The sequence below is a fragment of the Zosterops lateralis genome (assembly GCF_965231275.1).
Source record: "Zosterops lateralis genome assembly, chromosome: 6".
NCBI classification, from domain to species: domain Eukaryota; kingdom Metazoa; phylum Chordata; class Aves; order Passeriformes; family Zosteropidae; genus Zosterops; species Zosterops lateralis.
Genome location: NC_139761.1, coordinates 30223203 through 30249430, shown reverse-complemented (window position 1 = coordinate 30249430; position 26228 = coordinate 30223203). Strand labels below are relative to the sequence as shown.

Here is a 26228-nt window from a genome sequence, read left to right as displayed (position 1 = left end):
TGAGAAGAGTAGCAGGATCCCAGAGAGAATGAGCTTTCTAGGAGCTTTTGTTTCCTTTGAAAACATGTTAGTTTTGTGTGTATTTGGTAATTACATTAGACCTGGACTGAAGCTGAATCGAGAGATAAAATAATAATAAATTCTTCTGAATGTCCCCCTTCTGGCGTGGCTTAGTTACGGGAAATATTTTTGGACCCAAGCCTTAGCTTTCATTTTCTCATTTGTATTCAGTAAACATTGCATGACAAGGTTTGTGCTATGTTTTACATTTTAAATCTATTACTTTGAGAGAAAAAAATGGATGCAGATCTTCCTTAAAGTTTCTCTGCTTATCAGTTAACTCACATGTAGGTAATAAACTCCATGAGGCATGACACAATTTCAAAAATATTTGTTTCATGGCATTTTACAACCCTAAATTCGTGGGCATAAGTATTCTGGGAGAGTACCAGAAAAGAAATTGAAATGAGTGGCAACCTGAAAGATAGTGAGTCACTGTGTAGAATTTAGAGAAACGGAAAAAAACCCCCAAACCCCAAACATGTTTCTCCAGTACAGTTTCTTTACAAGAGTGTGTTTCAAGTGGAAGTGTAGAAATGGAGCATGCTTATGTTTATATTGAAGAGATTAGATAAACTAGCCTGTTTAGGGTTCTGGCAGATGGCAAATGCTCAAGCCAGTTTGCAGTGCTCCATTATAATATTTAAATTCACACACAATGATAGGACAGGGGTGGAGGGGGTTAGCATTTTGATAATTTGGTAACTATTATCTTCCCTAAGAAGAATCTCCTCTTGCTTTTGTGGCCCCAAAAACAAACTCAAATAAATATGACAACCCATTTATCTTGCACCCGTTAGGGTTTACCACTTCATTGGGTATTATAATTTAAAGCCTTTTATTTCCTGGAGATTTGAGCTATAACATTTTTACTTTAGCCCCCTGCTATTTGTTTTGAAAGGAAGCAATAATTTGTGCAACCAGAACACCAACTGGGAAATGAAGAGTTGTATCACATAGTTACATTTTATTCATGCGTTTTGGGAAATGTATCTCCTTATTGGATTTTTTTTTTTTTTTTTTTTGCATATTAGCTTGTTTTCCTGACAAAACTTTAACACCTTTATATAGCTTAGTCAAACTACCATGTTTTATATTTTCACTGTACAATGTTCCAGCAGAAAGAAATGCATGTTTATTCATAGAAAAAGAAAAGCTTTTTAAAAATTGCTAATATAAACATGCAAGTCTATTAAGAAATGAGCTATCATTTCTGAGTATCTACCTGAAAATGTAGCAGTTCAAGCATGCAAATTTGTCCAATTTGGCTCTCCAGGTTTATTTTTTTTCATTTGCCTTGATATGCATATTTAATATATAGCCTTAGGCTAGATCTCATTTGGTGAAAGTTGGTGTAGGGGTGATGATGAGCCACTTCAGAAGGACAGAGACAGCATGTTGTTTCCTCTGTTTTATGTATTGGCCCACTATTCTGATCCACGGGTCTTCCCCTCATGGTTTTATTTGCACATGAAATACTAGGAGCATTTCAACTGATTGGCTATGAATAATGATAGCCCAAAAGAAGTGTAGGTTAATTTGTTGCGTGCCAAGGTTTCTCTTGTGGAGGTGACAGTTTGTGACAGCTGTTTGACACCCCAAAAATCCATACCCCTCTATTGTTATTAAGTGGTGTAAAGCTACCCTGTGTGTGTTTAATGTAAATGTGAGGGGTGCTAGTAGAGACAGTGGCAGTGCTGAATTAGGAAGTAAGGCAGTTCTCAGCTTTATTGTTTTTCTAGACCTTAAAACAGGCATGAAGGAAAGTAACAGAAAGAATTGTAGGATTAGCCAATATTTACCACAAGACTGCAAATGGGGTACTCAAATATTGCATGCTCCCCCTTTCAAAATCTACTGCTTTGCTATTTATATAACTGAATTGGAAACCAAACCCAAAAACAACAAAGGAATGAACTCTTCAGAGATACACCTGTGCTAAAAAAAGGAGACAGCTGAAAGTGGTTGTGCTGTACATGTTTGGTAATAAATGTGTTTATTGAATTTTATTTTAGTGCGCTATTAACTGTTATGTAATATAGTTAGTGTAAAGGGTCCAGGGACATGGTAGATCAAATAGTGTAATGCTGGCCACAAGAAGCAGAAACTTTTGTTATTACTCAGCTGTGTTTAGTAAATATAACAGCCCATAATTAGTGTTTGAATTTTTAACACCCTCAGGTTTTTTTATTGCTCTGAGGTATTAGCTGTAGATGGGAAGAAGGTAATTACAGCTATGCCCTGGCTGAACCAGATTAGTTAGGGGGAAAAAAAAGATAAGAAAAGAGGGAAAAAACCCCTTTGCAGCTGCAGTTCAAGTTCGGTTTCCCAGTGCAGACAATTTATTATTGTTCAACTAAACGTACCAGGCCATATCCTGAATTCTCTGTTCAGCCTAAAATGTCTGATGAGATTGTTTGCAGTTCTTTTCTTTTCTTATTTCAAGCTATTAAAATTTTAAAAACATGATGCTCATAAAATTTGGAGATTTTTTAATTTTTTTTCGAACAAATAACATTTTGTACTTTAATTACATTTCTTTTGTAGCTGGCCTCACCTGGTGTCATACAATTCTTCCTTTAGCACAAACCTGTTTTGAAGCCTCCTATAGAAATTTATGGCGGTCCCTTCCACTGGCTTTGTGGGAACAGGATCAGGGCCTCAGTTTTTTTTTATATTTTTTCATATTTTTTGTTAGCTCAGAGGTAATAATATACAGATCATTATTCCTAAAATACCATTAAAACTGATATAAATATACATAGATCTCTTTTATAAAAAAAAGACTCTTGACAGATTAGAAATCTAACATCGTAGCTGTAGAAGAGAAAGATTAGTCTGAATATTAAACCTTTCAGCTCTCACATGAGGAGATACTTTATTTTGTACTTTTGGATATCCAGACAACTTAACATTTCTTTAATATTTCTCCTCAAAGAATGGTCTGTTCAAATTCCTGACATTTTGCAGATAAGAAAAAAAAAATAGTGCAGTACATACCTGTTCCAGCAATATAATTAAATCTTTGGGTAAGATTTCACTGAATAATGAAGAAGTAATTGGGGGCCTGATGCTAGGGTCTGCGGGTATGCCACACTTTTGTGGACTTCAATGGGAGTTTCAAGAAACACCAGATCAGATCCCAAAGGTGCCCTTTCCATCTGTAGGGTGTCAGAAGGAAAACTAAGTAGCTAACTGCAACAATAATAAGGCAAACCGAGAATGTGGCTTAAGACTTAGGACATTGCAGTAGGTCCTCTACTTTTTGAAGGGGCAAATAGCAGCAGGAACTTTCCAAGACTGTAGCTAGTGTTGTGCATTCCTGCTCTTTGATAGGCTTTTATCAACTGCTGAAGTCTCAAATTTGAGTCTACAGCTCAAATTTGAGTGTTTTAACTCTGTTCTCTCAAACGGAACCAATAATGTTTTTCAGTATCTATTTGATAACTGGGCTCCCTTTTTGTTTTGAGTTGTCAGTCAGTCTAGATGAACTGTAGCCACATAAATGACATAGAAGGTCAATTTAAAAAACCCAACACCTCCCTGATTTTTCAAGTCTTAGTTTCTTGGTGACAGGTGGATTACATGTCTGATTTCAATCTTAATTAGAAAATACAAAACACTCAGTTTTCAGAACGCTGCCCTGTTCTAGGAGGCTCAAACATTGCTCCTGACACTTTTTTCAAATGCAAAATCAAGGGACAAGAATTAAAACTTGTACATATATACAAAATATCTGGTAGGTTGCTGTGCCTTGGGTTTGTTTCAATTGTGTAACTCTAGTACAAAAAAGTAGTCATATTAGTTATGCATCTTTTGGAAAATAAACCTTAGCAACGCCAGGAGTAGTCTTTTTTAGAAAACATATATATTATGTAAAATTAGAGTTTTTAATATCTTTTTGTCTTATTGAAAGTTTCTTTAAATACTAAGTTTATTATTAAATGCACTTGACATGATCTCTAAGATACCACCCTGAACTTTACACACACAAAACATTGTCACAAATACACACACAGAAACACATGTGCACGTGTGTGATAAATTTCCATGTCCAGCGTGGTGTATCATATTTTCATATATAGCTATACCTAGATACAGATCTTTGGGCTATCAGTCATATCAGCCATTCCACTGTGTTTACACGTGTTACTTATGAGAACAAGGTGAGCAGGATTTGGATTGTGTTTGGGAGGGATAGTGCCATCTCTATCAAGTGGTTCAGCTCAGTTTTGTGTTTGTAAAATTAATTTACCAGAACTTTGAGTCCAACCACATTTTGAAACAATAAACTTTATAGCCATTCTAGTTTCTTTTATAAAAACAAGTTTTGTTTTGTTTGTTCTTTTAAGATTAATGATTTTGTCAATTTCATCTGATAAAATTAGGTTTGAGCCTGATCCTGTCAGAGTTGTGTACTTGAAACTTCAGTTAAAATATGTGAGTCAAATCCTGCTCAGCTTACTCACATGGGTATCAGCTGGCCTGATTGATTTTACTTCCCAGTTATAAATAAGAAGCAGATTCCTTATGGTTGAGTCTTTAATATCACCATAAAAAGCAGTATGAGATCAGAATCAGCCCTAGCAGGACTACATACACTCACAAAAAGCTAGCCAGACTTTGCCCAGCAGATATTTTGGACATACAAAGTAAGAATTGCAATTTGTCAGGAGCTTATCCTATATCAAATTTCTGTGTTACAACATCTCTGTTCAAGAAATCCTGTAGTAGTTAAAAACTCTTATGGTTTCCAGCAGATTTTCAGCATCAACAAAAGAGAAATGTATCGGATTGGCTTTCTACACCTTTTGTCCTTTCTGCTGCTCGTTTCTAGATTTAGCAAAATTCAATGGTTGTGCTAAATCTTTTTTTTTTTTTTTTTTTTTTTTTTTTTTTACTTTCAAGGGAAAAAACCACTGGTAAAATTGTGTTTTCTAGGGAAGGCCATGTGTGTAAATGAGAAACAGTGGATAGCAGTGGAGCGATCTCCTGTGGCCCTGCTACTACAAGCTTTCCCCATATTGTCTCCTGCTTTTATATTAATTACAACTTGCATTATCAGCTGTGAGTCTGTAGCCCAGCAAATAGAAAATACTGCCCCTGGAGACATAGCTTCTTGTATCTATTTTCTATCTCCTTCTATTGTGCTCTACTCAGTATTCACTGCTTTTCTCCTAGTAACACTGCTCTTTAACACAATTAGGTAAGAGCAAGAGGAGTACCATATTTGGCTCCCAATTATTAAATCTACTGGGAATAGATACATGTGTGCTGTTCACTTTCTGTGGTACCTGGCATTAGTTTAGGTCATACCTGTATGAAATTTTTATAGTATGCACATGTATACAAAATAGACAGTTGCATTTGGCAGATATCATCCACACTCTTCAACGTGTTTCTGCAAAGTATATCCCTGAACTTGGAAGAAGAAATGAGATTCCTTCTTTTCAATTTTTTTTTTCAGTGTGATAACTCAATACAAATTTCATTGAAACTAACAGAAAAAATGCAACTAATATTAGTGGGCTTTAGACTAGGATCTCTTCAGGTATCTGATGAAGAAGTACACTTTAGAGGTGTCTTTTTTTTTTTCTTTTTTTTCTTTTTTTTTTCTTTTTTTTTTTTTTTTTTTTTTTGAAGATGTGCATGAAATAAATAGTTATGATTAGTCATTTGGCCAAGAATTTTTTTTGAGGGATGTGAGGTTGGGTATAGTCTAGGGGAGAAAAAGATCAGTTCACTGACTCGTACAATGATTCTAGTCCAAACCAAAAGAATGCTGCCTTTTTATGAGTCTGTAAACTCCACCCCTAAAATTATTTGTCATTTTTTACTGCATGAAAGTCGAGCTATTTCTCTCCCTTTCAAATTCCTTCAACACCCTACTGTTGCATTTAGTAAATACCTTATCTTACATTTTCTGTCCTCCAACAATCTCTGCCAAATAGCTTCCTCAAGAAAACTGTCACAAGAAATACATTGAATTCTCAATCAATACAGTTTGTCTTTCTCAAACTGGATCTACAAACTGAGGTCAAGAACAACTCAGCCTGGTAGAGACAGCAAGTGTTTTCAGCTGTGGGAAGTCTCATTCAGTCATCCCTTACAAATTTTTATGGCTTTGAAACAGAAAGGCCAGTCTAGATTTTGAAATATTGTATGATAGGTTTTGGATGACATTCACCTTGAAACATAGCTGAGCTGCTACCAGTTAATTATTGTAACTTTCATACGTGTGATAAGGACCTCAAACAGCAGCCAGCACAAGTGAGCCCGCAGTACACAAAATTAGCATAACTCACTGTGTTCCTTGAAAAGTTTAGCCTAAGTGAACATGTTGCAATTACTACATTTTCTAAAGGAAGGTTCCAGCACGATGTTGTTGGAGGGCTAAACTCATGCTATGCTATTGTTTCTTTTCTTTTTCATGTATTTCTTCTAGCTCTTTATCTGATTACCATCCGGCAAACAGCTGACGCTAAGAGGCTGCAGAGGGCTGAAGAGCTCCTGTCTGCTGTTTGCCTTCAGCTTGAAGCTATTTGAGTGGTTTCCTAAGTCAGAGATAAAAAGAGAAGCTCATAGGCACAACTGTGTTTTAATCCAGGCTGTAAGGAAACTTGCACAGTTTTTGCCTTTTATTTCTATCTGAACTTTTTGCTAGCGTTATTTTCAACTTTTTTGTTCTTTTTAATAACACCTGGACTGCTTCAACTTTCAAGACTTCTCATCTTTCTTTTTGTGTTTCACTCCACTTGACTCTGAAAAATGATGGTAAAATGTGGGGGGTTTATTTGTTTTTCTTTTTCTTGTTTGTTTTTTTAATGAAACTCTAGGGAATAACAGTATTAATTAGAGAAAATTAACACAATAACCTTGATGAATATAAAATGCTACTGTTTGGTGGCATTTTTTTTCCTGCTGTAGTTCTGTGTGAGGAAAACTAGATCAGTCTTCTAGGTTTTGGAGGGGCCAGTAATTTTGTGCTGTAGGTGCTGTTGTGCTGCGTGCTGTGCTGACAGGTTAGGCAAATTTCAGATCCTGACCTGTCTTCTGATTTTACTCATGTCTTCCTCTCATGGAACCATGTACGTGGGTGTATTTGTGTGTCTGTCTGTAAGGTGAAGGGGATTTGGATCTTTTTTACCCTTTGGTCACCTGAGACTGTACTGGGAACCTTTTGAAATCCTGGGCTCTTTCCTCTGTCTCTGCTGCGATCCGGGTCAGGCTCATCAGATTTATGTTGCTGGGTATCGTAGCAAGCCGTTACTTGGCAGTTCTAGTCTGTGTTGCTGTACGGCATGTGGTACTAATCAGTGCTAGAAGATTACTTTGAGATGTTTCCATATAGATTTTGAGACTTGGTCCCAATCACACTTACACTGTATTTTACAGTGGGTAAATCAGTTGATTATGTTGAACTTATTCCTACTACACATTGATGTAGATGAGGTCAGAATCAGTCCTGATCAAAGAATTTATCCGTCTTGTCTCTTGCTGCTTTCAGTTTCTCATCATGCTTTAATAGTCTAGTGTTATTTCACAATGTAGATTTAAACCACAATCAAACCCAAGCAACCTAAGAAGCATTTTTTTTGGAGGGGAGATTTGTTGTTTTTCTGTTGTTGAATCATTATAATGTGCTTGATTTAAGTTGTCCCATCCAGGTGACAAGTAATGCAGGTCCAACCCCTACTCTGATCTGTTTCATGTGTTCTTGCTCTCCTTTTCTGCCAGAGGAAATTCCATCTCTTGCCTGCCTTCATGTGGTGCTGATAAAGCTCTTCCTGTACAGTAGAATTCCTGTTTTCCTTTAAGCAACAGCAGGGTATTGGGAATGATCAGGAAAGGGGAGGAGGACTGGAGGAGAATACACTCAGCAAAGTAGCACTAAACTGCAACATTAAGTTTTCCTCACTTATCCTTTTAAATAGCAGCTCCTTTCTCCGGGGAAGCCAATACCCAATAAATTAGAAAGTATATGTGAATTATGTGACTTAAGTACAGTAGTTCAGCTAAGTCTGTTTTCTGCATTCCCTTTTGTAGTGTTTCATGCATAGTAATGTAGAATGAATTACATAAAAATCACTATACGTGTTATTTTATATAATCACCTGGTGGTTGTTCTTGACAATTCTTGTAAGTGAACTGTTAGAGTGATAAATCTAGAAAGTCTCTTGAAATGTGTCATATCAAGGTGGTGGCTGGGCGTGAGGAAGCATCTTTCCTGGTATATAGTGTCTTTCAGAGAAAGGTTCCCATTTCTCCTCACAACTTTGACTCGGTTGGAAATTTTTCCAGCATTCAAATGGGTGATAGGGAGGTTAGGGGGTGAGGACACACTCCTCTCCCATGCATGTTCTCCTGTACTTCTTGAAAAAGTTTCCCTCCTCTTCTCCGTTCACAGCTGTAGTCAGTCTGAAAAAACAAAGTGTGGGGAGACAGTTTGCATACCAGCTATCCTGATCCTAATGAGAACACTTAGTATCATAAACTATGTAGGCAGATGCCTTTCCCTCCTCTGCCCCCACTACCCTGTAGAGCTTCTTAAGAAACCAAACTTATGGGTTTTTTTCTGTCCTGAAATATTGTTGTCCAGTACAATTCAAACAATTAAATCCAGACAACTCTATGGAAAGTTTAAAAAAGAAAAAAAAAATCTGTCCTGTGTTTTAACAAGTAAATCTTTGTATCTCCTCTGCTTGCCTTTGCTGAAGAATTATTACACTGTGCAAACAGTATAGGTGTTTGGCACATTTCACAAATGCTAATGTGTATACTTTCCTCCCCTTCCTCCTCTCTTCTCCCGGTTTGCTTTCTGTTCTTCATTTGCTATTGGAATGGGAACTGTGGAAAAAATTCCTTGGCACTCTGACACCAGAATCCTTCATCTTGGAGAGACCACGATGATGCAACCTCAACGCACTCGGCAGGCACACCAGGGCCCTCCAGCGGGGGCCACGCTTCCCAGAGTGGAGACAACAGCAGCGAGCAAGGTAAAAGGTCAAACTTTTTCCCTCCACAAAGTAGGCATGACTAAAATAACTCCAGCGTTTTTCATTATATCAGTACATCTGCCTTAGAGTAAACATGGAGTGGCAGACTTGCAGTATAATCAGCTGTAAGTTAGGGAGACGGTATTTCCTTTTCCTAACCCACTTAGCTGCATTTTATTGTTATTTCAAAGCGAAATATCTAATCTTCAAACAAGCTTTGTAATAACAATTGATTAGTTCTGCCAATTCCTTTACAAATTTGGTTATCTACAGTTTATTTTTGTGTGGTGTAAGTAAATATAATGACACACATACTCTCCAGCTGCGGTGCAGTTGTTTGAGTTGGGTTAAAGATGGAGAGTTTAACCTGTAGTTTTATCTGAGAAAGAGACTTCTATGTGAAGTTATGAAGCTGCTAAATTATATAAAGTAGAAGCAAGCCCTGAATTAGACAGAAAAATGTTTTTTGAAATGTTTGCTCGTACAGATTTGTTTCTGCTTCTGAAAATTTGAATTCTGAATGGTAAATAGAGATACATCTGGACTGCAAAACCTCTTTTGTATCTATATACAGTGAAACTTTCTCAGGGTTCAGGAGGTTTGATTATTATTTCAGGGTTTTTTGTTTTATTTCCTACTGCATTGCACCTTATGTGTGGTCATCTGCATCCATGCTGAGTGAGTGTCAAAGGCTGTCATTCTGTTATGATAGTGTTTTACATGTGCTCATTAGAAGAATAAGTGACTCCAGAAGGTGTAAGAGTCAAGGCTCCAGTGCTAAACACTGGGTAAAGATGGCCTGCTGTCACTCTTGGATCTTGACTCAAGAGTTGATTTTTTTTTTTTTCCTTTTTTGGTATTTTTTAGTCCAGCATTTAAAGTGGACTCCATTCTTGTTTTGCTTTGTAAACATGATAAGCTTTTGCCAGTGACTCTATAAGGTCTTATGATATGGTCACACCACGAGATGTTTCTCCTACATTTGAAGCATTTTGCCTGTCTTTTCCCCCACATGCCCAGCAGAGCCAATTGACAGGGCTGACATCCAACTAGCCTAGCAGGATCCCAAAACTGGAGAAGGGAGAAGCCTTCAGGGCTACAGTTGCTTTGACTATTCTCATGCTGCAGACTGCTTCCCTCCATGATATTTGCCATGCTTAAACAGCAGAACTGATATGTGATTTCGTGTCTCTCACATGGCCCATTGCTTGGCGCAGAGCTAGTTCCCCTCATCTGCCTGATGATTTGGTGTTGCACCCCTTGCGATTCTAGGAACTTGCAAAGCTTGTTTCTGGTAGAGTGGTTTGGTTTTGTCTCCTATTTGTATGAATTGTTTATACATTTGTAATCTTACTGGTGATACAAAGTAGCCATGGCAAAGGGTGTGATCCAACTCCAAAATGAGTCACAAGAATTTTTTGCTATGGGATTAAACTGGAGCTGTACAAGACCCAGCATGTTACAGATTCAACAGCTAATGATAGGGAGAGCCTGACTGCTAAACAGCATATTGGTGTTATGTCTATTGGCTGGCCATAGGCTTTACAGTGGATCAAATGTTTATGTGTTATATTGTAGCTAAAGTGCTTGGTGTAACATATGATTTGCCTGCTTAAAAATAATTTCTTTGGTTGGTCTGCCATCTTCATTCCACCCTTAGGGAGGAAGTTTCCTCACACCTGTATCACCACTCTGCCCCAGGAACCCCTTAGAAATTAGAAAAGTTCCTTCATTGAGCCATGCTCAATATAAAGAAATCCCTTGTATCCGTATCCAGGGATCTTGCATTTCATAGTCTCTGATCCCTTGTCGTGTAACTCTGGGTGCTTGGGAAATATTGCTAAGCATTGGAAAAAGCAGTTGATGATTACTGCACCAACTTTCCTTTAGAAACAGGTATATATGATTATATATATATCAACAAACCTGTTATTCATTTCTGCAGAAGAGGAACAACTTCTGAGGGGCCAAATCAGTCACTAGTGCTGTCCAGTCTAGCAGGGTAAAACATTGCTAGTAAGTTTCCATTTGTGCTCATCTGGGCCTTCTGAAGGGAAGCCGACATCCAGCGGCAAATCACTGTTCCATTCAGCGGCTGGCAGCTGAAAGATTATTCTACAGCACCAGCAGAATTCCCATTGGAGATGACTCTGGATTGCTCTTGCCCTCTCAGTCCTGAGAAAGAGTAAAGAGAGTGAGGTCTGTCTTGAGTTTTCCTCAGGCTTTCTTGAGTGGGGGGAAAATTTACCTTATAATTCCTGAGCAGGCAGTGAGCTAGTCCCAGACAATGCCAAGGATAGGTGCCCTCTTCAGCTATTCCAGTGCGGTTACTTACTTGGGTCAACTTGGTTTCCCTGCAGTTTTGCCAAGAACTTCTACAAATGCTGTTTCAAGTATTCCACTTGCCCCAAAGGATTTCTTGGAAATGCGAGCTCATTAGGGAATCTTGGGTTACATTAGCAACTTACAGTCTTCTCCACTAATGCCTGGTGGCAGCAGAGATTGATTCATCCTACATTCAGTCTCTTCTGGCTTTTGAGAGCACTCTTTCCACTCTCTGCTTTTGCCTTGAGTGTAAGATGTGCATCCTGTGATTTTTTTAAATTATTATTACTATTTTCTTTAATTCTAATTTTATTTTATTTTGGGGAGGGAGGAGATGGAAAGGGTTTGGGTGAGTGATGACTGTTTTTCATAGACTTTCTCTGCATGAGGTAGACCTATTTATTACCTGGGAGAGTCCATCCAACTGTAAATTCTTACAGTTTGAACCAAATAAAAAAGGTGTAAGCATTTTGTCTCTTTATGGAGGACAGTCTCTCCGCTACAGTGCACGGCTGCCCTTTGGCATCAAAAGGGTTAATCTGATCTGTGTTTGGTATTATTAGAAACATGCTGGCATTGGAAGAGTTAAGTAAAGGGCCTTCAGGCAGTAAATGTTGAAAGATTATCCTAATTTTATTAGTAATGAGTGTCTGTGTTGTTCTTAGCATGTCACCTCAGTTGTCCAACAGAAAACTAAGCTATACAACATATTGATCATCTGGCAAACCAAAGTAGTAGTGATCTGTAATCCACCAAGCATTTATTGACTTTATCCCAGTTCAGATCCACAAATGCAAATCAATGCTGTATAATACTATTTTAAAGATTAGTAATTATGTAGCAGGTCTGATCAACTTTCCCCCTGCCTTGGAAAGAGTTAAATGTGTCCAATAATAAAAATAAAACACTCTAAACATCTTACAAAGGAGAAAAAGGAGAAGCTGATTTAATGGTCTAATGAGGCCATCTTCCAGAGACTTGTTTTGTGTAGGGCTTGCTTTGACCTTTCGCTTTGCTCAGGAGCCCAACGCTTCATTTTTCACATTCTTGCAATTACGTTAACGCTTCAAGCATTTCTGACTCCAAGTCAGCTAGCAACACCAGGCATAACTCAACACTGTGAGTTTTTCTCCTCTCTGTAGATTCATTAACAGGTCACCGGGGTCCCAACTGAAATTTAAAACTGACTGGTTCTGTTGGGTTAGCTGAGTTATAGCAAGGGAGATGGCAGGAAAGGGGGTGAGAGAAGAGGGGGGGGGGAAGAAGACCCTGGGGTTTTTGCCAAGGAATATATGTGTAAAAACTCTAAGTGGAAGATTAAAAGGTGTGTGTAGCTTTATCATCTACCCTTTCCTTTGGAGAGAAAAAAACACATCTGAAAGTCTTCTGGGGTATTGTGTTTTCTTTATTCTTTGTGAAACAAAGTGAAAACAGCCACTGCCTTTACATAAAAGGCTAAATGACTTCTAGAATTTGGCATCAGTTTGTACCACAGTGATGGATATGATGCTCCCAGACTTTAATTCCTATTTAATTTCTTTATGGGATATTGCAAATAATGAATATGGCAGATTATGCATGAAAAATGGGAAATAAATCTTTTTAAGGTTTAAAAGCATGTGGTCTACAGGAAAGCACCAGGGAATAATTTCAGTTTCATATTTATGATACCAGGATTGTATTCTTGATCTGTCATAGTTATAGTTCACTCACTCAAAGGGCCTGATCCATCCAAGTCAGATGGCAGCTGTCTTCCTTCAGGACCTTTCAGGAAGTTCAGCATCCTTTTAGGATTAGACCTGGGGTAACAAACTTGATCATAAGTAAGAAGCCAGAGATTAGGGAATTCTGATAGATTATTGAGCAGTAAAAATAATAAATGGGTATCACATCTACTTTGCCTTACGCATGTAAGTGAGTAGTTCATTGTGTGGCTTTTTAGGCTTGATTTTTTTTTTTTAATGTAACTGCTTGTGCTGAATGATGTGCCCCTTTATAAATAATATCTGAGGCTACTCTCTAGGGCAAATCTCAGAGTAGTTTAGAAACGCTTCTGTGCCAGCTTGATGTCTGTCCACGATAGCTTTCTTTGGCAAAGACTCCATAATCTGGTTCAGGACAAAGTCAACTAAGATATTAACTGAAATGAAGCGTCTATCACAGGCTAACTCTCTGGACTGATGCTCGTTGGACAAATTAATTAGTATTGTTTTTTATTCAATATATACTGTCCTGTAATAATGATTAGTATGCAAATCAAGTTTGTTTACAAGACTAGGTGATAAAGCCCAAAGGTCTATTTTAACATTAGAAACTCTACTGGCGCTACACAAAGCTTAGAACCAAATTCCAGTAGTTAGAAAAAGGAGAGGGATATGCTGATGTTAGCAACAATTAAAAAAATAACATATTCATGCAAAGTCTTTGGCAACTAATCCAAAAGCTAATGCTTCAACTTCTTTTTCCTAGTTCTGTAAGTATAGTAAGCCTGCTGAAGCTAGTATGTGTATTCATCATAAAGATTCAGAACACATTTTTATTCCTTTGTATTTTTACCTATAAAGTAATAGGGTATGGTTTTGTTGGAAGAGAGCTGCCTTCTTTAAGAAAGAAAATTCCTGATAGAAGGGCTGAAACATCCAGACTGAAAAATCAAACTTGCTAATAAATAATGCTTCACTGGAGATGCATTATTTCAGAAGGCACAGCTCTCATAAAGGTGAACTGTATGAAGTATGAAAAACTCTAAAAGAACAATGACTTTTTTCAACTGAGGAAGATACAGGAAGAGAGTAGCCCTTATTAATTCATCTTTTCCTTTCAAGTTTGAGGGGCCCGTCCTTGTGTTGATATGTATGAGTAATTCCCATTAATGGTGATGGGAGTTACGCATGTGCACTGGCAGAAGAATAGACCCCTTAGTGTTCAAAGCACATGAAATTTACATTTTTTCCATTGCTGTAATTGAGATGTTGACAAATTGGAGAATATTGATGAGTCTTTGTTTTAAGTATTTCTTGCCAAGTTTGCTTTATTTTTTCATGGTTTGAACAATGGTGTGGGTTCAGCAGCAATGAGTAATAAGGATAGAGTAAAGATAACTTTGATTTCAATATTTTGATGTGCCAATAAGAAATAAATTCTTAGGCAAATGGAATATGTTGTTTTAATCATTAGCTATGCATGAAAGAAAAATTGATGTTGACATCTTTGCTGTAAAATCGTTGTAATGGGGCCTTCCTTACAATTCATTTTTGTAAAATTCATTTTGTACATTTTGCAGCAATTGAACAATCCCTGTACTGTGAATAGGCAGAATTCCCAGAAATACTGAGACAGTTGGCCCAGTAACTGCTGAGCTCACACTGCACACCACATGCACATTAACCATGATCATGCCAGAACCAGTTTAGCTAAATATAGTCAAATTTTGATATCCTCCTATCCTTTCTTTTATTTCTGTCTATTGTGTGAAAAAATAAATGTTTGCTGACTCCAGAAATTAAACATTAACTGCAAGAAAATGTGTCCCCCTACCCACTGTTCAATAAGTAGCATTAAAATTTCATAGTGAATTTTCATTTCACTGTACAGTTTTCTAATAATCATGCTGGTAGCAACTGCAGATCCCTCACCTTTTTATTTACTTACAGCTTAGAGAGTGTGTGTGTGGTGTTTAAAATATTGTACTTGTGTTCAAGTTACTCACCTCACTCTTACCTTTTAATCCATGTAGGTTTGTATATTTAGATGTGGATAAAAATCTACATACACATTTACTTCTATATTTGTAGCATGTTTTGCTAGGGTTTCAAATGCAGCCTAGTAAAACCGTGTCAATGGAATGTTTTCATAGTGGCAGTAATCTCTTTAAAATAACCCTAAATACAATATGACAGATGCCATCTGGAATAATCTTTTGCTAGTTGCTTTCAACTTTTATTTTTTTCCTACAGCTAAGTTCATCTATAACTGGTCACTTACTGTTACAATAAACATAGTGATCTCTTTCCTCTACTTTTGCTTGTGAATGTTCAGAGAAAAAATTACATGATTTTACTTAAGAGATTATTACTGTGGAGAAGTTTGTCTCTGATTTCATATTTCTGGGTATTTTAAAATATATGTATCTGTGTGTACATATATTTATTTATGTATTTGAATTTCAAAATACAAAGGTAGGATTCCCCCTTAGGCCATTCTTTCTATCACAGATCCTATTCAGCCTAACCCAATTTGCCTCCAAATGCTAGATAACATTCCATTCACTAAATTATAATTGTATGTTTGCCACAATATTAATGTCTTCAAAATGCAACACATTCAAATATACAATATTAAGTGCTTAAATATCTTCCTGTGTTGTTACAGACTGATTTCTTCCTATATATACCAGTTTATTTGAAAGATCTAGTGTTGGAATCTCTGGATTTTTTTTTTAAGATAGTTGTGTAAAGGGATGTCTCTTGATGCCTGTTAGAGTTTAATTTAGAGTAGTAATTAAACTTGAATACTGCCTCATAAACAAAAGATAAACAATAAACCAGCCACGTTCCCTGCTGTTTCATAGCTTTCTTTCCCAGATGTTTTAGCCTGATAATTTTTACATAGTGAACTACCTAACATGGAGTGCTATGGACAGAGGTCAAAGCCTAGTTCTTTGTAATGGTTTTATAAAAAACTTTTCCTTAATGAAATACCACAGGGTTTTCTTTGTGTAGCAGATAAAATTGTCAGATACCGAAGGACACTCATTAATTGACTTTTTAATTCTTTCCCTCTTGTTTATTAAGACAGCTCTTTAAAAAAAAAAAAAAAAAAAAAAAAATCCAACCCAAAAGCTTTATTTTAACTGTTGATGACCAAGAAATGTTTCTATTTCTTATATGGGGGTGCCTGAACAGTACATTGGAATAGTTTGTGTCATCCTTAAAAAATAAAAATGCCCTTGCAGGAGCTGCTGTCTCCATGTTGATACTAAGCAAGGACGGAAATGTTCACAGTGGAAGGCTTTTAATTTTTCAAAGTGCTCCTCGGGCTGCCGAAGGTTGTGTGTCCATCTCCGGGCCGCTCCTCTGGCAGCCCTGATTTCTAATTGCCAGGTACGGGCAGGCCGTTCAGCTGCAGGAGCCATGTTATTTTCACTGGGTGGGGTAATTACTGAAAGCTGAGAATAGCTGCACTAAAGACACAGGGATACTTTCATGATCCCATTAGCATAAGAGAGGGTAAATTATTCATGCCAAGTGAGGATTCTATGGGGAAAAGTATAGTTAATGCACATAGTTTTTAAATGTATCCCTTTCTGCTCTGAGACTAAATTCTTGTTGGATTCAGTTCTCAGACATTTACGGGAAAGCTCTAGTGGCATGTTAGACGCAGTTCATCTCTCTCTGTTTGCAGCGCTCTCAATAGAGACCATCTGGCACACATCCAAAAGGTGATTAAACAAAATGATCAGCTCTTGTTGCTGTGTTACATGTCCAATACTCTGGATTAAAAAACATGACCCACAACAGTCAGCTAACAAAAAAATTTTTTTTTTCCCTCTTTCTCGTTCCTCTGTAAGAATTCAGATGGTCCACAAATGTCTATGCCATCTTTGTGTCCTTATGGCCCATAATCATGAACAGGTTGTGCAAATGGCTCTTTCTCTAACACGGTCTGTTCCAGCAGCATAGAAACATTTCATATTAATTGGGTCAGTCTAATGTTCATAATGACATGGGGAAAAATTACCCAAATGTGTTCTTATAGTAAACACTTAAAATGTGCCTTTCTCCGATTAGAAAGTGGAATTTGACATCAGGCTAATGTAGCTGATTTATTTTTTAAGATGGACGAAAATCAAAGCGTGACACTGTCGTCTGCTTAAAATAGTTTAAAGCCTCTTCTAACCAAATAATAATAATAAAAAAAGGCAAGGAGGGGGGGAGGGGTGAGCTGTGGTTTAACACCGCAATCAGGGAATGAATTTACAGTGCTATTCAGAAGAGTACTCCCTTATCATAAACAAGCTGATAATCACACTGAATCTAACTCCCAATTAGCTCTTTCTTTGCTCACAGAGATCAGCGTACATGTCCTCCTTAAGCCATGATATGTTGCTGTTGAGTCAGACAGAACGTTTGTACACCTTATGTCATATTCAGGATTAATGCAATAAATTTACCAGAAAACCCATCTAATCAGCAAGGTAATTTTTCAAACCAATCCTTTCAATGCCTGAGTTAAGGTAAAAATGCCAAGACTGTGAAGAGGGGACATATGTATCTTATCTTTTTGGGGTTGCATCAAATGCCAAGTACTAGCATAAATTCAACAGAAACCAGACATTGTTGGAAAGTAATTAAAGAAATATTGAAATTAAACCTACCATATGAGTGAAATATTTGTAGGCCCATTTTGTTGCATGCATAACAATTTGCATGGAATTGAACAGTATTTCTTTCTCTTGTACATCTAGAGTTGTACGTTGTTAAACATGACAGAGGAATCACCTCTGTAAATAACTTCAGCCATAGGATTGGAGAGAACTGTTTAATGCTGAGGGTGTTTATAGTCCAAAATCACTAGGTTTACTTAGAGGAGATATTTATTTAAGGGGAAAAATGGAAGAAAAAAAAAAAAAAAAAGAGAGAGAGAAAGAACTTAAAGCCTTCAAGTCTATGCCAAGAAAAATAAAATTACACTTTTAAAAGTTTAAAAGAACTACTATCAGTTTCCCTTACTGTGCAAGGTGGTTGTGTTTTAGCCCAGCTGGCAGCTCAGCCCCACACAGTCACTTGCCCATTCTCCCTGCCAGAGATAGAGGAGAGAATCTGAAGGGTAGAAGTGATAAAAAAACTCCTGAGTTGGGATAAAGACAATGTAATAGCTAAAGCAAAACAAGAAATTCATTGAGTAAGAAATTCCCCTCAGCATACAGGTGTTCAGCCATTTCAAGGGAAGCAGCAGCTCCATCATGCATGAGTGACTTGAGGCAACAATAAATAACTCTGGGCATGTTCCCCTTCTCTTTTCCAGAGCTCTATATGCTGAGCAATATACCATATCGTGTGGGGAAATCCTTTTGGTGAGCTGGGGTCACCTATCCCAGGTGTGTGTCCTCCCAAGTTCTTGTGCACTCCAGCCTCTGTGCTGGCGATACTGTGCAAGTGCTGCTCAGCAACAGAGAAATCTCACCCCTGTGTTACCAACACCGTTTCTAGCACAAATCGAAAACATGGCCCCATAATAGCCACTGTTGAGAGAATCAGCTCCACCCCTAGCAGAGCCAGAATGAAGGTGAAAGCCATGGGTGAGAGGTACAGACCTATCCAGAGTGCTCGGGGCAGGAGGGCAGGCTCACCCAGCCCAGGGCAGCCTGGCCAATGAAAGGGACCCCAGTAGCCTTGTGGGGCTTAAGGCTATTACAGGGCAACTCATGCTCTGTTGTCCTGCTGATTTTCCATTGATTTTTTTGCTGTACAGTACTTGTTGAAGGCCCTCTAGAGCATCAAACACTGCATTATGGCACCACACATTGTAGTATGCTGGCCTTTTGTCTTAATGCCTTGTCTTTTTGCCGGAGAAGAGGAGTGCTAACCACTTGGTGATTCTTACAGCTTCTGAGCAGCTTTTATATCTGTATAGCAGGGGAAGTAGGACAGGTGAAGAAGATTTGACAGCTGTGTTTATCTGACTCTTAACGTGATTTGACGCATTTGTTTACAGTTCTGAATTTTCAAACCATTCTGATTTTGAATTACTGTAAAATGTTTTTCATTTATAAAATCATGTCTCATTTAAGTAACTGATTGCAGGGTATGAATAAACCTAAACCTGGTGTCTAAATATACTTTCTTAGTATAATTTCTAGTAACAGGTACTACAGGTTGTTAAAGTTGGAGCTGAGTTGCAGGAAGATTTATGTAGGCTAAAGTGAGTAATTTCTCCTATTTTCTACCTCCCTATTCACTTAAGTTATTGTATAATTCATATAGGTTTTTCATTCACTAAAAATCAGACCATCTACAAGGAAGTCTTGATAAGCTGAGGATTTTTAAAATCAGATGAGTGTCTATAAATTTAGAATATAATCTTCGAGTAAATTATTGCCATTTTAACCAGTGGTTTCTACTGGTTTGTGAAAGGCTTTGTGCATGCAGTAAATGTAAAAGAGTATTTAAAAATGTTTACAAGAATAACAAAGTGCACCTGAAAACACATGCAGAGATTTGGACTTGCGACTTTCTGGAGTTATGTGAGCTGTAAAAAAAGCAGTGTAGTTGTAAAGGTAGGATAATACAGGGGAACAGTGACGGCCACATTAATTATCCCACTACCCGCAGGCATTATCCAAATAACAAGTATGGTCACTGGGAGGACATCTGTTATTTTGGTGGGCTCCCCTGTAGCTTCTCAGCTTTTCATGAGGTTAAGGTGTGTCTGTTTACCCAGGAGCAACTAACTGCAGAATTGAGTCTGAGGGGACCTTGTGTAAGTTATGTGCCCTCTCTGACATGTGTTCTTCCCCATCTGTGCAATGGGCACTAGAGTTCCATGAATTGTATGAAATGGAACTGTTGTTGTGGACTGCTCTGATATTGCAAGAAGGCATGTTCATGTAGAAAATTCAAGTGTGTTCTTCTCTTGGCCTTCTTGAATTTCATCAAATAAGCTTTGGACATACTGCATTTGTAAATTTTTCTATTTTTTAAAACCACTGCCTCTTTTTTCCACAAAGGTGAAAACATGTGGAGGAAATATCCTTGATCTTTTAACTTTGTATTATAACTTTGTTTTTAATTAACAAGGCTTATGAAGTCATAAAAAAGGATGGCATGGATAAAATCACCACTTCTTTAGTGACATTTCCATGAAGATGAAAAGTCTAAAGTGGTGTTTCCAATGTTTGAAAATCATTGTATCACTACATATGGGTATTCCTTGTTTAGTGGTTTTGTTTCTTTCCCCCTGAACAAGCATAACAATTGCAGACCAAGGAGAACTTGGATTTTGTGCTCTTATTTAGCTCCTAGGGACTCAAGGGTAATGTTGGTTTTAAACAAGATTATAAAATGCGCTGTTGTTCTTTTTTTCTTCTTTAGGAATTCCTTAGTACTCTAGAGCTATAGAACAGGTTGTGATGCTTAGTGACCTTGCACATCAATAACTCTGTCTTTTAAACATGGACATTGATTTTTCTCATCCTGGCATGAGAAGATGTAGTATACTCCCTGCTTTGTTGCCTGTGAGTTTTCAGGAGATGCAAAGACAGTGGTGGCTAAGAATAAAAGCTTAGGGCATTGGAGATGGCAGCAATATTGTGAATAGTTTGCTTCCTATTTAGGTGCTTTTTGTTAATTATGAAATACATCTTATCCATTTGATGGGGAATTGATAACCTTTTTGTGTTACTGTTTTGCAGTTGTTTATCACCATGTCTAGTCTTAAGCACACCAATCTAGATTTAGTAGCTTGGTTTTCTACGGAACCTAAGAATAATATTTTAATGTGCACCAACTAGGTGTCTGGATCACAATTACAGTACTCATGGAAGATCTGTCTTTTATTCATGAATCATTGGAGGACTGTGCAGAGAAGATTTGCAGGAGTGGGAGCCAGTTAAAAGCTGTTCTTCCTTCTCAGAGGAGAGAAAAAAAGGGCACTATTCCCATAAAATCTTGATCCTTGTTGCATGGAATCAGTAGCAAGAGCCAGGGGTGCTACAGTTTTCAGATATGCAAAGTTTGGATCAAATGTACTCAAATGAATGAAAGCAGAGCATGATTCTCCTATCTTAAAAACCAAATACACACACACACACATAAAAAAGCATTTAGGTTTTTTTATAATTTTCATAGCACCTACTGCCATTAAGATATCTAAGGATCTACAAAAAGACAGCCATAAAGTTCTAGTACTTTCTGATATATTTTGGAATGAAATTTTATCATAGCTTACATTCTAGAGGACAAATGTTAATAAGCACTGTGTCTTTTATATTTGCATGACAAAAGTTTTGAGTAGTTTTTTTCCTCTGGTAGTTTTTATATGTTAAATTGAGTTTCAGAGAAAAATTAATTTGTGTTTTCAGTTCAGTTAATTTCTTGAAATGCCAACAGTTTTGAAAATCTCTCTGTTGGAGTGATTAAAGCTTTGCAGTAAACTCAACTTAAAGGAATTTGACTGCTTCTGTTTGGTTGTACTCAATATATTAATTCAGGTAGGTGGTGGAGTTGGACAAAGTAAATGATTCTTTGTTTTCTACTGATACATATGGGTGGTTTATAAGTGACAGCCCCATAGCCTGTCTGTTTTTAGGTTATTTGTGAAGCTGTCTTTACCCTGGCATAAGGAGCTAACGCAGGGAAATTGTCTGGTGGCAGAGTTGGCACAATGGCCCTGGTGACCCTATTCCTACCTACAGCCGGGGCAGTGAGCCCAGGAAAGAGCAAGACAAAGTGGTTTCCCGCTGCTTCACTGACTTCCCAGCTGCTCTGAGGCTGAAGTCCATTGCTAACTCCAGATGCTCAAACTTGCACTGAGTGCTGTCCTAAACTGCTGGCCTCATAACTCATGGAATGAGCTCAAATTATTTTATGGATGGTTACCTTTGTACACCCTTGGCACTATACATTCCTCATGCACAGGCTAGGATTGGGGTCTTCTATTTTCTTGTGTAAACAAAGCATTTGCTATAACTGACAAGGATTGGTGGAGCAGCCATGAAAGCGAGACAGGGGAATTCAGCAAATTCTCCATTAATATGTGATTTGTACCATGAAAATTTTTGACAGCCCTGGCATTTAATTCTTAAGTAAGTAAAGAGTGCACTTTTCCCTATAATCTTGCATTATGCCCACCAGCTTACTATGACGACACTTGTTTAAGCAATTACATATGTTTAAATTTTCCTTGGGCCTCTCCACGTACAGCTGCAAGTTGGTCATACCTTGACTAAAGGCAGCCCTCATTCACAGGGAGTTCAGCAGAGGGAACATGGCAAGTGCACATATAATTTTATTGCGGGACTTGGTGCTAAGGTTTTAAATAATTTACGAGCGTAAAATTGGGAAACTCACATGAACTCCCTCTCTAATTTTACACTCCTGCCTGAAGAGGATGGAACATTGCGCAAATAGCACAAATCAAAATTTTTCGGCTTGAAGCTTCCTTCCTAATTCCTCGCACCTCCGATTTACCGCTTACTGATGGTTCTCCGTTTCGTGGGACTCCTGACCCTCTACATCTGTTAAAGGGGATAGTTTGGAATGAGCACAGCCTCCTACTCAGAAGGACTGCAGTGTTCTCTTAGCTCTTACTAGATGCTTGAACAAGCAGAGGGCTTAAGTGAAATCCTTTAGCTGAGCCAAAATCTGTTCTTATTTAGGGACTAATCCAAAGCCTGTTAAATCAACAGAAAGAGACTTTGGTTGACTTCAGTGAGCTTTGGATCAGACCCCTCCTTCCTAATACATCTGAAATCAATGGAGGTACGTTGGGCTTCTGCCAGTAAAAAAAAAAAAAAAAAAAAAAAAAAAAAAAGGGAGTAGTTGTCGTTGTGGTCTATTTGTACAGTACCTAACATACTGAGGTCCTGGTGCTCAAACAGTATCCCGAGTGCTTCATTGAGACAGCAATAATTTTGACTTGGTTATATTGCTTGGTGTTCATGGACTTCCTTTCAGCTGGGTACATAATTCAATTATTTTTCTTTGCTAATGTTTTATATAAAGAAAATTATTGCAAAAAGTAAAAAAAAGAGGATGTCAGTTTTTATAGCAGGATTCTTTTTTCTTGTTTTTCTGTGCTCTCAGATTGTTAATAAAGCTGTTTTGAATGAAAAACACTCAGGCCATACTCAGAACACTCAGAACATGCAAAACCCAATGAGTGTAACTGTCAGCTCTCTGCATTGAGAAAATTATTAGAGCTGCGTGTATTCTCTACAGCCAAAGGCTGTCATCTTTATATTATTTCTTCATTAATGCTTATTATTTTTATTTCTAAGTATTAAGATAAAGTCCAAACTATAATCTGACAGTTTTAAAAGATTTTAATGTAATAATTAACATTGTGGAGATGGCAAATATTTTTTAGGCTAGAAATTTGTTAAGGACTAAAATTCCTATGTATATTTCACCATAGATTTTCCATTTTCAAAAAGGCCTACAGAAGGTGAAGTAGGACCTCAGTCAGGCAAAGGCTACTACATTGTGTTACTCTATATATTGCAAGTCCTGTTACTGAAATCAAGAGGCTCACAGTGGAGTTAATATTGACCACCTCAGCCTTTGTAGGATTTGTTTTCAATTGACACTTTTGCTCTAATCAAAAGCTACAAATATTTTACTTAAAGTTGGTAAGTTTTGTCTACTTTAGCTTATTAGACTTTTGATTAGATTTCATGTGCTTCTGAGTTCATGCACTTAAGATTCATTTTGTGTATTCAGACACTTAGCATATTTTGTGCAAAACATCTGTCACAATGTGAAAACGTATTGGAGTAAGAAAATATTTCTGGTTCATATCTTTTTTTTTTTTTTCAGTGGTAAATTTAGACACATATTTCTAGATGCAAAGTGTTAAACTTAATTAATACTTTATTTTAATAGACATATTTAGTCAGCAGTCTTTTATCCGTGTTGTGTAAAAAGGTAAATTCTGTAAGTTTGTAGTATTACAAAATCAAGTTTTGATTTAGAGACTACCAAAATGCTTCATGCATATAGATGTCTTTCATTTTAGGGAAACAGGGATAGGCTGATTTGTGCTAACATTCCGTATGACTTACAATTCTGTGTGTTCTGTTCTTTGCTTGCGAAAGGATCTTAAAAAGAAAAAAATTACTTCAGTGCTCGTACTTCATCCAAGAGGGAAGTAACAATGCAATTTTCCAGTTAAAAGGACCACTAAATATTAGTGTAGAATATTTATTAGATTTTAATTACTTACAGATTTTACTATTTTCTGTCAATTTTAAGGGACAATCTTTCATTTTTAAGGGAAATTCTTTTAAGTTCACAAACTTACTTTAGACATTGTTGATACAATGTTGATACTTTAGACATTGTTGATACTGAATATCTTACACTCTATATGCTCCTGTTTTCTCCTTTCTTCTCACAGAAAAATGAAACTTATCCTACCTTATCTATTTCAAGAAAATCTTCTGTAGTTCATATCTGCAATGATAGATGAAACACTTTCATTTATTTGTGAATTGGCTATCCTAATTATTTCCCCGAGTTAAATGTTATTAGCAGTTATTAGCAGTTCATATTCCCAGCTTCGAGCATAGTTTTGGATAAAGTTCTGTGTATGAGCTAGGTTTTATGAAAGAAGGGTTTCATTGATTCCTTTTTTTCATTTTTAGAGATCTTTCATTCATGCTACTAATCTATAACTCGGCCTTAGCTACAAATTTTGCCCTTTTTTGTTTTTTTGTTTTCCCTTCTGAATCTGAATTTGGGCAGGCCTTTCTAATCTGGTAATTCATCACTGACATTCAGGGTTTGGTTTCAAACCCCTCTCTACTTTCTTGTAAACTAATCCTACAGTCCTAAGACCACCAAAGAGAATGTCATTTTAGCTAGAAGTCCACACTGTCAGAATGCAGGTTTACTGTATGCCAATTAACCCTCCTTTAAGCTCTTCCAAATGGCTATCAATCTGGTTTATTTAAAAGAAATAAGCTGTTCTTTTATTTTAGAACTGGTAAAGAGTTTTACATCTTTCTAAAGCAATTTTCTGCATTCTTACTGACTTCATTGATGTGAATATAAAGTACACAATAGGTCAAGTTCTGACTTCAGTGGGAGTTGGTGGGAGCACAGTCTGTACATCTGAAGGCAGAATTGATTCAATCTTAGCGTGCCTGTGCAGCAAAAAAATATCTCTGTATAATTTGTCTTCATATAATCAGTGAGTACAGATTTTAGCTTGTTTCTCATGCTACTTTCATGACTGCCTTACATGAGCTTGGAGGAGCAGCTCATGTTCTTAGTAGGTGTGTGCATATCTTTTTTCCTTGATTATTCACATATAAACATATAAACATTTTATGTTCTTCTTTAGAGAATTTCCTTGTAAGGTTCAGTTATTCTTAAGAGACTGAGCATGTAATTTGTAAACTATGCAAAGAGCAGCCTGCAGCCCAGGCAACCCTTGAACCATCCACTTGGACCCGCTTTTCCTGCCACTGCAGTACTCTTGGATGTGAAGGGTCCTGCTCAGTGGCTGTAATGAGGAGGATATTCTCACACATGACCAGATGTCCAGTGGAGGATCCATGTATTGGTCCTCTGTTCCAGTCTTCCATCAAACAGCTGTTTGTTAGGATGTGTTTAATTTTATTTTAGATTATTTGAGAAGGATATTGTTTTTGAATGTAAGAGAAAATCCCAACATAATATCCTCTGCTCTTATGCCTTCTCCATGCTCATTAGGTGTTCTTGAGTTGTCTGTCTTATTTCAGTGGAGCAAGGTGTAACTTCTGCGAGCAAAATGAGAAAAAGAAAAGGGAGGAGGTCTGTTGGCAGGGGTGTTGTTGTTAAATTCTAGTGAAATCATGGCTTTTTTACTTGTGTGCTTTACCTTAAAACTGAGTAAAAGCTGTATCTTGCACTTTCAGAAGAAAGACTTCATTTACACCAAGCTTCGTATGCTTTAAATAACTGAATTGGCAGACTTGATCCACTCAAATTTTACTATCTAGCTGCCTTTTTGTAACAGTCCTTTAAACAACTTTAGTTAGTCAGGAGCTTCTTTTGTTTTTTTTGGTTGTTTTGTGTTTTTATTTTGAATGTCATAGGTAGAAAATATTGGCTTTTAAAAATAAAGCTTTTCAAAGTAGTTTAG

The 26228-nt window shown here is 37.2% G+C and overlaps 1 protein-coding gene across 4 annotated transcripts in view; it reads left to right on the top strand.

The window, feature by feature from the left end:
• The window catches only part of MEIS2 (Meis homeobox 2), a 175379-nt gene that overhangs the window by 9000 nt on the left and 140151 nt on the right, over nt 1–26228 (top strand). For all 4 annotated transcript variants that reach the window (XM_083863448.1, XM_083863447.1, XM_083863445.1 and 1 more), the window contains exon 8: nt 8942–9056. In XM_083863448.1, the coding sequence (XP_083719574.1) occupies nt 8942–9056 (115 nt within the window). The remainder of the gene's footprint in view (nt 1–8941; nt 9057–26228) is intronic.